General features: G+C 46.6%; 1 protein-coding gene across 5 annotated transcripts in view; it reads right to left on the reverse strand.

Annotated features, from left to right (window-relative positions):
• Positions 1-13,155, reverse strand: part of fam49bb (family with sequence similarity 49 member Bb) — a 28,125-nt gene that overhangs the window by 2,957 nt on the left and 12,013 nt on the right. For 2 of the 5 annotated variants that reach the window (XM_029457470.1, XM_029457471.1), the window contains exons 3-7: positions 8,496-8,578; positions 7,262-7,383; positions 6,277-6,382; positions 3,395-3,534; positions 1,846-1,923 (exon numbers count right to left, since the gene is read on the reverse strand). In XM_029457470.1, coding sequence (XP_029313330.1) covers positions 1,846-1,923; positions 3,395-3,534; positions 6,277-6,382; positions 7,262-7,383; positions 8,496-8,568 — 519 coding nt within the window. In that variant the 5' untranslated portion in view covers positions 8,569-8,578. Of the gene's footprint in view, positions 1-1,845; positions 1,924-3,394; positions 3,535-6,276; positions 6,383-7,261; positions 7,384-8,495; positions 8,579-9,740; positions 10,476-11,670; positions 11,811-13,155 lie in introns of those variants that run through there. The other 3 variants (XM_029457472.1, XM_029457473.1, XM_029457469.1) reach the window with 3 other exon arrangements.

A 13,155-nucleotide genomic window follows, 5' to 3' on the forward strand; every position in this document is an offset into this window, starting at 1 on the left:
ATATTAGAAGTTTTGTTTGGCGTCGCGCACGTCGTTGTCATGCAGCTCCAGTAGATTGCACATAAAAAAAAGGAATTTAATTAAATAAAATCAGAAGTGAGAGACGCTGGTATGAACCCGATCACCGAGCCCTGCTGCTCCTCCTGGTTTCCCAGCTGACTAACAAATGCTGCCTGCTTTATAGTTTCAGACTGAGCGAGACATTAATAAAAACACCTGGCGGGTAACAAAGAACAAGGAGTCTCTTGAACAGCCCGTTCTAAATTTGGCTACATATTTAAATAATAAGAACACTGACAGAATATGAATAATACCCCCCCCCCCCTCCCCAAAACAATTCAAACCAATGATGACATGAAATCTCAAAGACTTTGTTACCGCCTGGACAGATGCGTTTCATCTCAGATGTCTGAATGATTCAGTCGTTTGAGCGCAGACTAAGACGCGGCTGCTGCGTGAGGACGGCAGCCTGCGCGTCTTTCAGCAGTGACAGGTCCTAAAGACAACTTGTCTGGGTCCCATTTGCCTAATGGCACGTACCGGTTTGGAGAATAAAAACCTCCTGTCAAGACGGTCAAATCTAAGAAGCACTTCCTTGTGAACAATCTACACGATTCCTGCATTAAAGCATCTTTTAAATGTCCTTGAAGCTGCTGAATAAAGAGTGCAGCATGAGTGATAGAGGAGAACGCTATTGTCTGCAATCAATACAGGAAACATGCACTTTAATATAGTGAGCTGCTTCACTTTTAAAGGCGCTTAAACCACAAAGATATTACCCTAAGGTACACTGGCAGGTCTGACCTTTAGGTTGCCTAATTTGGGCCCAAAAATAAATAAATAAAGATGCTTTGTTGCCTTTTGGAGCGATAAACATGAAGTCATGTGGACCAGCTCATAATAGCTCATTGATTGGACAGTTTGGTCGATGTCTTCCTGCATCCATGTCGGGAAATCACAATTTAAAATGCAGAAATGTGAAAGAGCTTTTATTGTCTTGGGTGTCATTTACTGCACAGACGCCACATTGACCTGGAGTTTCATCTCCAGAGGGTTCGGGCCACGCTGCTGATTCGGGATCAGTTTCTGCCGCCACGCGCTGCTGCTGCTGCTGCTGCCCCACACTTTGTGCTTCGAACTGGCTGAAACTCCCCGCGGGGCTCCGGCTTCATGTTGCGAGACGCTTCCTGTCGCACTCTTCCTGACTCCTGGGGGGGCTCTAACAGTCTGCAAACTTCATCATCACTCCTGACTTACTGCTGCCGTCTGAACTGAGGTTATAATGAGAACTGATGGCTTTGAAATCAACATCAGGTCTGAGTGTACACTAATCATGATGACGCACTTTGTTTTGCATTTGTTCAGGGCCAGTGTCATGGAAACATTGAGAGGAAGACAGACTGCTCGAACACGACATCATTTCTGTCAAATGTTGTATTTGTACTATGTTGTTTATCCTGTACACACGACATCTATTGCACGTCTGTCTGTCCTGGGAGAGGGATCCCTCCTCAGTTGCTCTCCCTGAGGTTTCTTCCATTTTTCCCCCTTTAATTATGGGGTTTCTTTTAGGAAGTTTTTCCTTGTGCGATGCGAGGGTCTAAGGACAGAGGGTGTCGTAACCTGTACAGTCTGTAAAGCACACTGAGACAAATGTATAATTTGTGATATTGGGCTATATAAATACATTTGATTTGATTTGATTTGTCTCTTTGTGAGCTCATCACTACGAGCGACTCCTCTCACATACCAGAATCAGTCCACTGCATCACAAGTAGTGATCCTTTGTTGCTCAAACTTTGATTACAGCCACCCGGAGAGGAGAGAGGAACATAATGTGCTCACCGGTACGTTGTTGATCCGCATTCGGCTCAGGGTTCTCCTATAGTAGCTGAAGTCATTCTGAATGGCAGGATTTGTCATCTGAAAAAAGAAAAAGAAAATGCATCTTAATGGGGAGATAAAAAGACAGGGGGGGGGGGGGGGGGGGTTCTCTGCTCATCTATAGGTGGCACCGCCTGCAGCAGGACATTCAGTTCTGGATCAAACACGGCATCATCATGACACAATGTTTTAGCCAACAAGGCAGAAACGGAGCTTTGGGGGGAAATGACATGAAAAGAACACGGATACAATTACAGTTCTATTTGCTGAACTGGATCTGAATCCTCTGATACTTTCCCCCCCCCCCTTTACATCCACATCCCCGCTCATCCTGTCGGGAACTATTTGGTTATTTTGCCGTCGTTACAGTCGGGCCGTGCATCAGTATAGTTTGTGGCAGCAGGGGGGGGGGGGAACAATTATAGAGAGCTGACAAAAGAAAAGGTGTAAAGGGACTCATTAAGGAGAGAGACGAATGTAGGCGTACTCTCTCATATCATTTAAAACATACAGCCTCAGAAGTCGTCTTCTTTGATTCCAACTATAGATTTTTTTTTAGGAATCATCTGGTTTCACCGTGAAGCCAAACTGACCCCTCTCAAACAGGAACCGGAGCGCTGCTTTCAGACATCCCCACCAGTGAGAGCTCATCATGTGGTTAATTATCCTCATTCCTGTATGAGCCTGTCACAGTCAAAAGCTGCACTGGCAGCATGCTAATCCCGCTACAATAGACTGGTACTCAGTCTGTGTCCACTGTGTGCACCAGGAGAGACAGCCTGCTTCGCCAGGGAGGGGCTGCACGCCGCACAGACACTTTAACTAGGTCAGAAGCCCGTGTATGGGTGTGAAAGATTGATGAATAGGCCTGGCATGACACCTTGCACCCCCTACCTTCATGTTTTTCTAGATTGCCAGTCTGGGTAGTGGGCACTAATTGGGACATCGCAGAAAATCGCCTGGGGGTGTTGGGGTGCGTTTTTTGTATCTAAGGAGCGAGGGTTTAAGGGAACCAGTTCACCCCCTGTCGAACCAGATGAGTGCTCACACAATCATGTTTTTGACAATCGACCGACACCCGCGCTCGAGCCCTGGTGTTTTTATGGGTTGTAATTTGCGTCTTAATTCAGGTTCTCGAAGTGTCCTCCCTCCATCGTTTCTAAAAACCCGCTACATTATGCAGAAGTCGACTCAGGATAACAACAATTTGCAGGCCTCTTTCTACGCTATAACCCTCATTAGCCATTTCACTGACATCCACTGTATTATAAACAGCAAAGCAGAATCAGGATTCTAATTAAATGCTAAGCACGCGCTCACTGGCTGCAGTTTACAATTGCAGAGTTGAAAAAAAAATCAATTTGTGGGGGCATCAGCAGCTTGTACGGCGACTAAGAGGTCGGGTTTGTATCACAGCAGAAAAGTGCAGAGTTTATATCAACATCGAAAAAGGTGAGTTGGGAGTTTAAGACTCCGAAACGGATGCTGTTGGAGAAAGAGGCAGTCGTACTTTGAGCTCATCAAAGCGCAGCGTGAAGTGCAGGATCTCGGCGAACTGCTTGGCCAGCGCCTGCTCCCGCTCGAGGTGCTGAGTGGGGTCGTCGTACGTCTCGCTGGTCAGAGCTCCCAGCAGGCTGTGCAGCGCCGCCTCTGTGAATTACACGAGATATATTGGTGTTAGAGGTGCAGCGCTGTCAGAGACACAGACTGCTGAATAATAACCACGTATTAAGAGTATCAGTTGCACCAAAGCAAACTGAAGACTAAAACTGCCCAAAATGACAAATGTGCCAAATGCTTTAGGGCGACGCCCTCTTTGCCTGCTGAGACCCTCGATTCAGATAATGCAAAACTCGCTCCAAAACAGAAAAACGATCCTTCCTCTACATGTGCGATGGATGAGGCCAAAGAAGCGCTCCCGACACAGATCATAACACAGCTAGATATGTCAACAGTGTACAGCGTGAGCCAGCTGAAGCATCCTGATTAGGACATGGATAGATAACGGGGCAGCAGCGGTGGTGCCCAAACTGCCCAGGGCCCAGTGCCAGCCTGGGGGAGGGGTGAGGGCAGAGGGAGGGCAAGGGGGGGGCCGAGAGGCTTTCCTGCTCAGATGCAGATGAGACGTGGGACTAATTATCTCATTGGCATGAAATGGGGGGGGGGGGGGGGGAGACGGGATTTCATTCAAGCAGGATTACGCTCATTGTTTTGACAGTAAGTAAATACAAAGCCTGTGCCATGCCTTGACATACCACACCACACCACACCCACAGACCGATGATTAAGCGTGCACAAGGAGCACCGGCGGGGAAATGAGGAAAAGATTAAGAGAAGCGCAGCGAACAACTTCCACACGAGCAATATTGTTAAACAAACATGTCTTGCTCGACCACAGTTTGAAAAAAAGAAAGAAAGAAATAGAAAACCTTTCAAGCCCAGAGGGAAATCTTATTTATAGATGCAGACTGCGTTCACAGCGCAGTCTAGACGCCGGAGAAGAGGCTTCAACAGTGACATAACGCAGACGAGCTCGGCATCTGAAGCAATAAGGCTGTGCGGTGCCAAATTGAGCGCTTTAGATTTACTCGTAGTGTACTTTATAATACTTGTTGATTACATATGACGATGAGCATGTCAACATAACCTAGAAAAAGGGGCAGATTCAGACAGCGGTCTACTTAAGATAATCGTACGGGGACTTTCAGGAGACGGGCAGAGCGCTGGCAGTACAGTGCAGTACATTGAGCACGTTTACCATTGAGTAATGACTCCCATCTGCTTGGGCCAGCGTTTGCAGCGATGCGGCTGATTAAAAATGGCCTTAGTGCAGTTTTTTTTTCTTTCTTTTTAGCCCCGCCCTCTACATCCCAGTCAAAACAGAAGTTAAGATGGAGCTGCTTTTCAGGCCTTCAGAAATGAGCCACTCTAGTATGTCGGGAAGTCGGGGAAAGGCGGGGCGGCGGGGGGGGGGGGGGGGGGGGATGTCTGATCTCATCAGGACACGGCAGAGCAGGCGAGCAGAATGCGGGCATGTAGGCGCTTTACTCCCTGAGAGGGGAGGGTCAGACTGCGGTGGGACTTTAGTCTGGTCTACAACGTCTGACGGACCAGACTAACTGAATCACGTTTGTTTGTTTCAGTAACAGTTCAAATCTACAATCTTGATAATCAGTAGACGGTCTGTAGCTAGAAAATGTATATCGTCCCGTCAGGTTAAATATAGGCGTCGATGTAAAGACTAGTAGTTTGAGCAGAGAGCAGAAAGCAGAGAGCTGGTCCTTACATAACAAATCTCATGTATTTTCACTCGTCAAGCAAAAATGCTAAACATTTGCTGATTTCAGCGTCTCACATGTGACAGTGTTGTCGCTATTGCTGTAAAATTGATACGGAAGGTTTCGTTTTTTATGTTTTGACTCGCAGTACAAGATATATCAGGATGACGACTTGGATTTTATGTTGTTTTGTGACAAGAATGTATTTTTTTTTCTGTCAACAATGTCAAGTTCAAGACACATTTTGTGTTTCAATGCAAGAACTGGTGTTTGGGGCGGGAGAAATCTGTCCCTTCAATTCAAATGCAAACAAAAGGGTAATTGCATAACATCCCTCCATAATATCTTTAATCCTTGTTCGTGGTGCTCTGCAGATCCACCAGCCTGTAGTAAAAGACTTCCAGCTTCATGCATATCAGGCAGGAGGGCCGGCTGCGGAGGCCACCACGGCCCCTGAAGCCTAAAGTCAAGGCGGTGAAATAGAGCAGCAGCCAGAGTCTGGGAGGTGGCCTACTTTATTACATAATAGCCTTCGTCAGGCGTCTGCCGCCCACTGCTCCCATTGACTACCTTCACCACCGCCACTGAGCTCACGGGGTTGAGGGCGTTGAGGCATGGCGGGCTCCACCCCCCCCCCCCCCCCATCAGCCTCAGGGTCATAAGAAGATCAGGGAGCAGTATGCCTACTCCCCCTTCCCCCCCTGTATACACGCTAATTAAACAACCTATAGCCCCATCCAACACAGAGGTCAGTGCACAGTGCAACGCAAGCAGCATGCTGAGAAATGCACGGCTGTGGGGGTTTTCAAAGCATGTTTATACAAGGCTGGGGTGCATGTTATGTGTGTGTGTTGCATGTCTTTTGACTTGTGCAGCTCAGCAGTCAATAATGCAGATGTTTATGCAAACAATTAAGGTTGCGTACGAGACCTTCTGCGTTAAAGGACGTCTGCTCTCGTCCTTCATGGCAACACGTTGAGCTTAAAATGACAAACTGCACAGCTCAATTTATTGCACATTGGGATGTTGCAGCGCCCGTGTCACATGTGACATTGAAGAAAAGCTCACACTGAGCTCGCTCTACTTGAAACCTGTGTGAGAACCACCGATGTACCTAATCTCTGGGAGAACTCAAAGAACTTCTTCAGTCTCCCCACCAGGGGAACCACAGCCGCCCACGCCTGCTCCTGTAACCTCTCATCGTTCGGATTCTGGATCGCCTGGAAATACAAACGTTGCATTAGATATATTAATATACATTCATCACCACAAGTTGGAAAATGAGGTAGAGTTAGAAAGAAGTGAGTTTTCCAGACGTCTGTAGCCCACTCCTCGTCTCATGAGGGTAGCAGCTGAAGGCTACAGTAGACTAGCATAACACCTGAACTCTCTGTCTGTCTGTTGCATTGTGGGAAATGTAGCCACCTGTTTTTCCTCCCTACAAGTTCTGCTGTATTGATTTTATTTGTTTTTAAAACCGAGTGTGAGGATGTTATAGGAGTATTCTGGAGATGGAAACAATGTTCACTCTGTGCCCCTGAGCTCGCCGTGAAAGTTTCACAACCTGCAGATTTCTGACGCTACAGAAGACATTTGACCTCACCCTGTTCACAAAGCCACTGTGGTCCACTCCAGGCCTGTGTGGAGTCAGAAACAGGATGCCAACGCTTCTACAGTTGGAAAAGAAATGTAGAATTTCTTTAGCGTCCGGCTTCACGTAGAGGCCAGGGCAAACAGACTGAGGCCAGAAGTCACAAGGCTTCTGACACAAGTTCTAAGTGCAACAGATGCAACTAAGCGGCATGTGCTGAACACAAAAGAGAAGCTCCATTCTACTCACGATTTGCATCGCTTCCCTCAGGAAGGGGCTTTAGCGTGCCTCAAGCTAATGTTTTTACTGTTTCTTACTATTGTCTCACTTGCAATTCATGTCGATTGAAAGCTTTAACATTGTGGATAATGAAGGCTCTGACTGACTTCAGATGTGGCCAAGAGGACACACAAAGAAATAAAAAAAGGCAATATATGATGCAACACAGCAGTCTGTCCTAACTGTGCAGCAGCTCTGTGTCCCGTCAGTCGGAGGTGGGCATCATCACCTCTCTGATCTCCTGCCCCGCTCCTTTGTACGCCTGCAGCTCGTCCAGGATCCCCTTAGCGTCCTTCAGCACCACGTCCACCTGCTCCCACACTTCTCGCTCTGCGTCTGTGGGCTGGGCATCTGCAAAGGACGACGACAACAACAAAAAGGTCAACAGGGCGATGGGATTGGCGATTAATCCATATTCACACTGGGCTCAACATTCAGTAAAAAAAAAGGCAGCTCTAGGAACTCCATCCAATCCTCCGATATGTTAAGAAGTCTAATATGCAACTTTCAATTATGCAAATGAGAGTTCACTGAAATAATCTCATCTTTCCAGTGCTTAGTTTTGACGCCACCCACTTTCCTGGCTAAGAGGAAGAAAATGGAGCAAGATAAGAGAAGACAGATGTGAGGAGAAAAAAAAAGGGTTATGCACACCCTTTCTGAAACAACTCTGGGTGAAGAAGATGAACCATCTTCTTCACCCAGAGCTGCAGTTTGTTTTTGAGAGAAGTGGCAATGAAGAACACTATGAACCTTTTCCACCACCTGAAGCAAGAACACCTTGCCAAGTGTGATGAGTGTAAACTCCTACTCCCCTGCAGAAGCAATAACCTCGAACACAGCTCATATCGGCAGCTACAGAATCCTCTTTTTACTTTCTATATATTCTTTGCTCTGTGTTGTAATTTATCATTTCTTCTTCTGAGAATTTGGATAATTTAGAGACATTTTACAAAAACTAAAGTGTTGCATAAAAACATATTTGTTGGACTCATAATTGTGATGTTCTTTGAATATAATAGAATCACCTAGAAGCAGTGTGAGCTGTATGAGGCATTGTTTCCTTTATAGGTATGACCGAGTCTCTGGGTTTGCCAAGTGAGAGAATACTACAGCGCAGGATCAAGCCATGTTGAGGGGCCTTAGGCTACGCAGCATCTGAACTTCAGTGCTTTACATTTGAGGAGGGGGCTCTGCTGCAACTCTGCCCTGCTTGATATTCTGCACACATCCCAACATGGAAGCGGCAGGTTGATGGGAAAGTGCAGAAGCTCTAGTGGTAGATTTGATTCTTTTGCCGCTGGGAAGAACAGTGCTAAAGATAAGTGTGTGTGTGTGGAGAGGGGGGGGGGGGGGGGGAGAAAAGACTTAAGCATTTCAGAGTTGATAATGTTATGTTAAGATATTCATGTGATCGATATCAGGATGGGGGAGCGAGTACTTAAAAAAAAAAAAAAACTCACTTTCAAAATCGAGGAAAAAATTGGGCTCCTGTTCCAGATCTGTGCAAGTCAGAACTTTCAGTAGGTTCCCCATGTTACGATACCTGCAGAGGAACAGAGAGAGAGAGAGGGATCAGCAAATGAGAGGAATGCAGCAGCAGTGAGGTGAAACACTACTGTATCCATGACACCACACTCCTGCTCTGCTCCACTGCTCTGGTGCCCCAGATGTGCCCACAGACACCAGTACTCCCCTCGGACCCCTTTTCCCGCCCTCTCCTCTCCTCTCCTCTCCTCCCCCCACCGTGTGTTTCCTGTGCCCAGGTTCTTGTCAAACCAGATGTCAAACCAAAAAGTCCATAAAAAGAAAAACATTCTGTTTTGTTAACTTTCTTTACTTTGCATTTACAGAACGTTACACTCTACAGCAGGGAACTCACATGTAATCGCATCCACACATGAAGTACATGTTGTCTGCACAGAACAGGAAGAAGACAATTACATTTCTATAAAGGAAGTTGTTATACTGAAACATAAGGACGAGTTTATGAAGTGTGTATATGATCTGTACAACAAAAAATAAAACTCTAGAGAAAGGAGAGTACAACTGCACCTAATTATTCATCATAAAGCTGAAATGATCAGCAATTATTTTGATAATTGAGTCACTATTTTAATACATTTCTCAAGTTTCTGCCTTTTAAATGTGAGAATGTGCTGCTTTACTTTGACAAATGTGATGGTACAATTACTATAGAGTATGAAGCCACAATGTTGCGTTCAATTTTCATATTGTAGAAAAAAAACGGTCAATTATATTAATTTTTTAATTATTTCGTTTAAAAATGTCACAAAAAAAAAGATAAATGCCAATCACAATATTGACGCCTTTGATTGTGTCGTCTAACACATTTACAATAATATAGAACTACTATCTTCACACTGCAGATAGTGAAGACAGCCTGTGTTTACGTCCTGAGCTTGAGGAATGCAATACATAGATTATCAGCTTTCTGACGACGGGCTAATCAACAGACAGAGTGTGTAGGGAGAAGATAATCCTGCACCAAAACTAACGCAGAGCCTGAACTGTACAGTCCCCCTGTAAGAATCGTGAGCGCTGACACTTATAACTACATTATAACACTGTGCTGCATCACTGTGCTATATACTTGTTGTAAATGAGACCGTGACTCGAAGATGAGGCTGGTGACTGGGGAAGAGCGGGCGACTGGTGTGGTCATACTGTGACTTCACTATCCATACCTTCCCTGCAGAGGCACACGTACCACTGATACAACGCACACCTCAGCGGTGATAGAAGTGACAGCCTTGCACGGCTCTCTGATCTGCCGTCGTTATCACTCCTAGAAAGCATAGAGTCGACGTAACAGACGTACGACGGGTCAGATCTGTAGCAGTTTGTCGAGAGAAACAGCGGCAGGCTGCATCAACGGAGACGGCTTTAACCCTCGGTGACGGACAGGATGTACCCTGGGAGGGTGGAAGCGGGGTCGGCGCGGAAAAATGAAGAGGTTAAACTTCAGCAGGCCGATGTCATCGGAGATGAGTGGCAGCTGAACAGCCAAAGTGACTTGAGTAAGGGGCAGTGGTGACAGGGTAAATCATGCAAACACAGGTAACGCTGGGAGACAAGGAGGTGCTGCGACAGAGCAAAGTACACACTCAGCAGTCAGGAGCAGAGGGTTAGATGGAGTGCTTTTAAAATGCATGAGATGCACCATGGGGGGGGGGGGTCTTGAAAACCTAGCAGTGGGTCATGTCCTCACGCTAACAGAAAATATTAGTGATGGACAATTTCTACACTGCTGAGTTTGAGTGCACAAAGACTTTATTAGATCACCTTCCTACCAGGTACTGGATCGACATGTCTATTAATAGATGTTAGAGGAGAAAGCAACGTCTTTGGCATGTTAATGCTTCCTCAGGTTTACACACACACACACACACACACACACACACACACACACACACACACACACACACACACACACACACACACACACACACACACACACACACACACACACACACACACACACACACACACACACACACACACACACACACACACACACACACACACACACACACACACTATTGTTTCAGCTGTAGTCAGAAGTCACTTTAGTTTCTTCAAGGACATTAAGCGGCAACTATTTTAAGGATATTTTTTAGGTCAAAAGTCCCAACGTCCCTGGTTTATGCTTCTTAAATGTGAATGTTTGCTGGTTTTCTCAGGCTGGTCTGTGGACTTTTAGGATAAAACAAGACATTTAAGGAATGTTACCTTGGACTTAATAGCTGGCTGTTTGCAGGCCTGTGTTTCACCTTTATGTGCTCTGTGAATAAATGCTGTTAATTAAATATTTGGTGAGCATTTTACTTTTGTTTTTCTATTTACAACTAATGCAATTTACTCCAATTTATCCCACAACCAAAAAAAACAAAACTTTTATTTACTTCGAAAGCAGCCGTAACTACCGTTAGTCACTCAGTCGACCCAGTGACCACCTGCAAAGACCCACCTGCCTTGTCCAGCCTCGTCTTCTTACCCTTCACTAATGTGACCTGAATGTCTGACTGTGCCAGCGCTGGCACCTCCCTGGCTGTCTGAAAGCAGCACCTGATCCAGCCTCAGAAGGGATGAGAGCTGCCACTGACCTCACCCTGCTGGATGATGTGGGCACTGCCCCATCACTGCCAGGCTTCCTCTGGAGCTCTACTGCCACCTTTCAGCCGCTCACAGACTGAGGTTAGCCGACCGGCTGGCTGCCAGAGCTGCCAAGACTCGCAGCGCTTCAACGCGGGCACTGGCACACTCGTAGGCCCAGCGCTGCTCCCTTGTGCTGCTTGAAATGAGGTCATTTTAAGGGCGGGAATATACATGGCTGTATTTCAAAGTTTACCAGCTTTTTATATCCCACTCTTCCACTCAAATGTCCCGTCATTTATAGAAGAACATCAACTTTGCAGCTCATACATGATGACAACCCCTCCCTTTAAAGATACATTCACAACAATAAGCGTTAGTAACAGAGGAACTGGTTGCTTAGCGATAGCGTAGTAAGAGGATGAAGTGCATAGATACTTTATCAGAGAGAAATTGAGGAATTGAAGCCACCGTCCGTCCCCCTCCCTCCCTCCTTCCTTCCCTCAGTGGCTGTAGTAGTACCCAGTAGTGCTGGCATGTCCAGGGCACCACAGAGAGTCCGACGACAGCCTTGTTGTTGTTTTGAACCCCCCCACTGAGCCATCGCGTGCTCCCAGCGAGGGCGGGAGGGCTGCTTCTAAGGCCAGGGGCAGAATCTGACAAGCAAGAGCCCGCGCAGCTCTCCTATTGGCTGAGCCGATCTACCCAACAGCTCACTGTATCCATGGAGTCCAAAAAAAATTTGGTGCCATTGAAAACATTGCAGCAGCCAATCAGAGACGAGCTCCGAGAGAGGAGCGAGTACAGTAGTAGTAGGACTTGAAAGCACATGAATATATTAATACAGATGAGGTAATGCGCCAAAAACAGCGGATTAGTGGAGGAGTGAAGTCAACTGAAATATTTAATTCCACTACTGAGCACTTAGTGATTTAATGTGATTTGATTTTTTTTTTGTGCATCTCAGCAATTTCACATTATTATTAATTATTTTAAAATAAAAAACAAATCATCATCATATGCTAATAAATAAGGAATTATTTCATTTGCAGCTGAACGCAATGATACATTGCATCACTTATTTAACTAAAACATTACCAATAAAAATCTATTCCCAAATATTTGTAAATTGCGCCAAAGAGGTTGAAGCTTGTTTTGGTAAAGACACCAAAAAAGTGCCACGCCCATGCAGCAGCGTGACCTTTGGATGGCACTGCCTTTTAACATCTCCCAGCTCTGTGCACCCCCTTTAATATGCTCTCCGAGAAGCAGGGCACTGCTGAAACCGAGCACACTGCGGCAACGTCCTACAAACATGGCTCGGGGGCGGATGGCTGGATAATGCACGGGATGGATAGTGCTGACATTCCACTACTCGGCTGCAGCATGAGGATCCACGTGCCATGCTGCTTTACTATGGAAGAAAAACAACGCCCTCCCCTCCCCGGCTAGGCGCAGACACAGCTAGGAGCATCACGTGGGCTCCGCCGTGGAGAGGCTGAGAGCTTGCCTGGGGTGTGGAGAGAGAGAGAGAGGGGGGGGGGGGGGGATGGGGAGAGGCAGCAGGGTGTATGTTTATGTCTGAGATTGTGCGAGTCTGGAAAGAAAAATGCATATCTCATTTGTCTATAAAGGATTTTTATATTAAGAAAAACATAGTGTTGTAGGTAAAGGACGTGTGCTGAATATTATTGCATGTGTGGAAGGGGAGGGGTCGTGAAGCGTCACACTGCAGCAGCAGAGGCGGGCAGAGCTAGGCAGCTTTAAACTTGACCTAGATTCTCCGGGTGACACGCCACATCGCATTAGCCCACTCGGCCAGACCTGAACCCGCCGGAGCTCACTGACACTGGCCCGAATCGACAGGCAGAAAATGGGGGAGCACTTCCCAAATGGGGGCTGGCATGCGTCCCCCACCTTCCCCCCCCCCACTCGACTACTCCGTACCCCAGACCATCTCCTGCCAATCCTACCCAGCTGACTAAAAATGGCTTAGGGGCAACAGGG

The sequence above is a fragment of the Cottoperca gobio genome, chromosome 20 (genome assembly GCF_900634415.1).
Source record: "Cottoperca gobio chromosome 20, fCotGob3.1, whole genome shotgun sequence".
In the NCBI taxonomy this organism is placed as follows: Eukaryota; Metazoa; Chordata; class Actinopteri; order Perciformes; family Bovichtidae; genus Cottoperca; species Cottoperca gobio.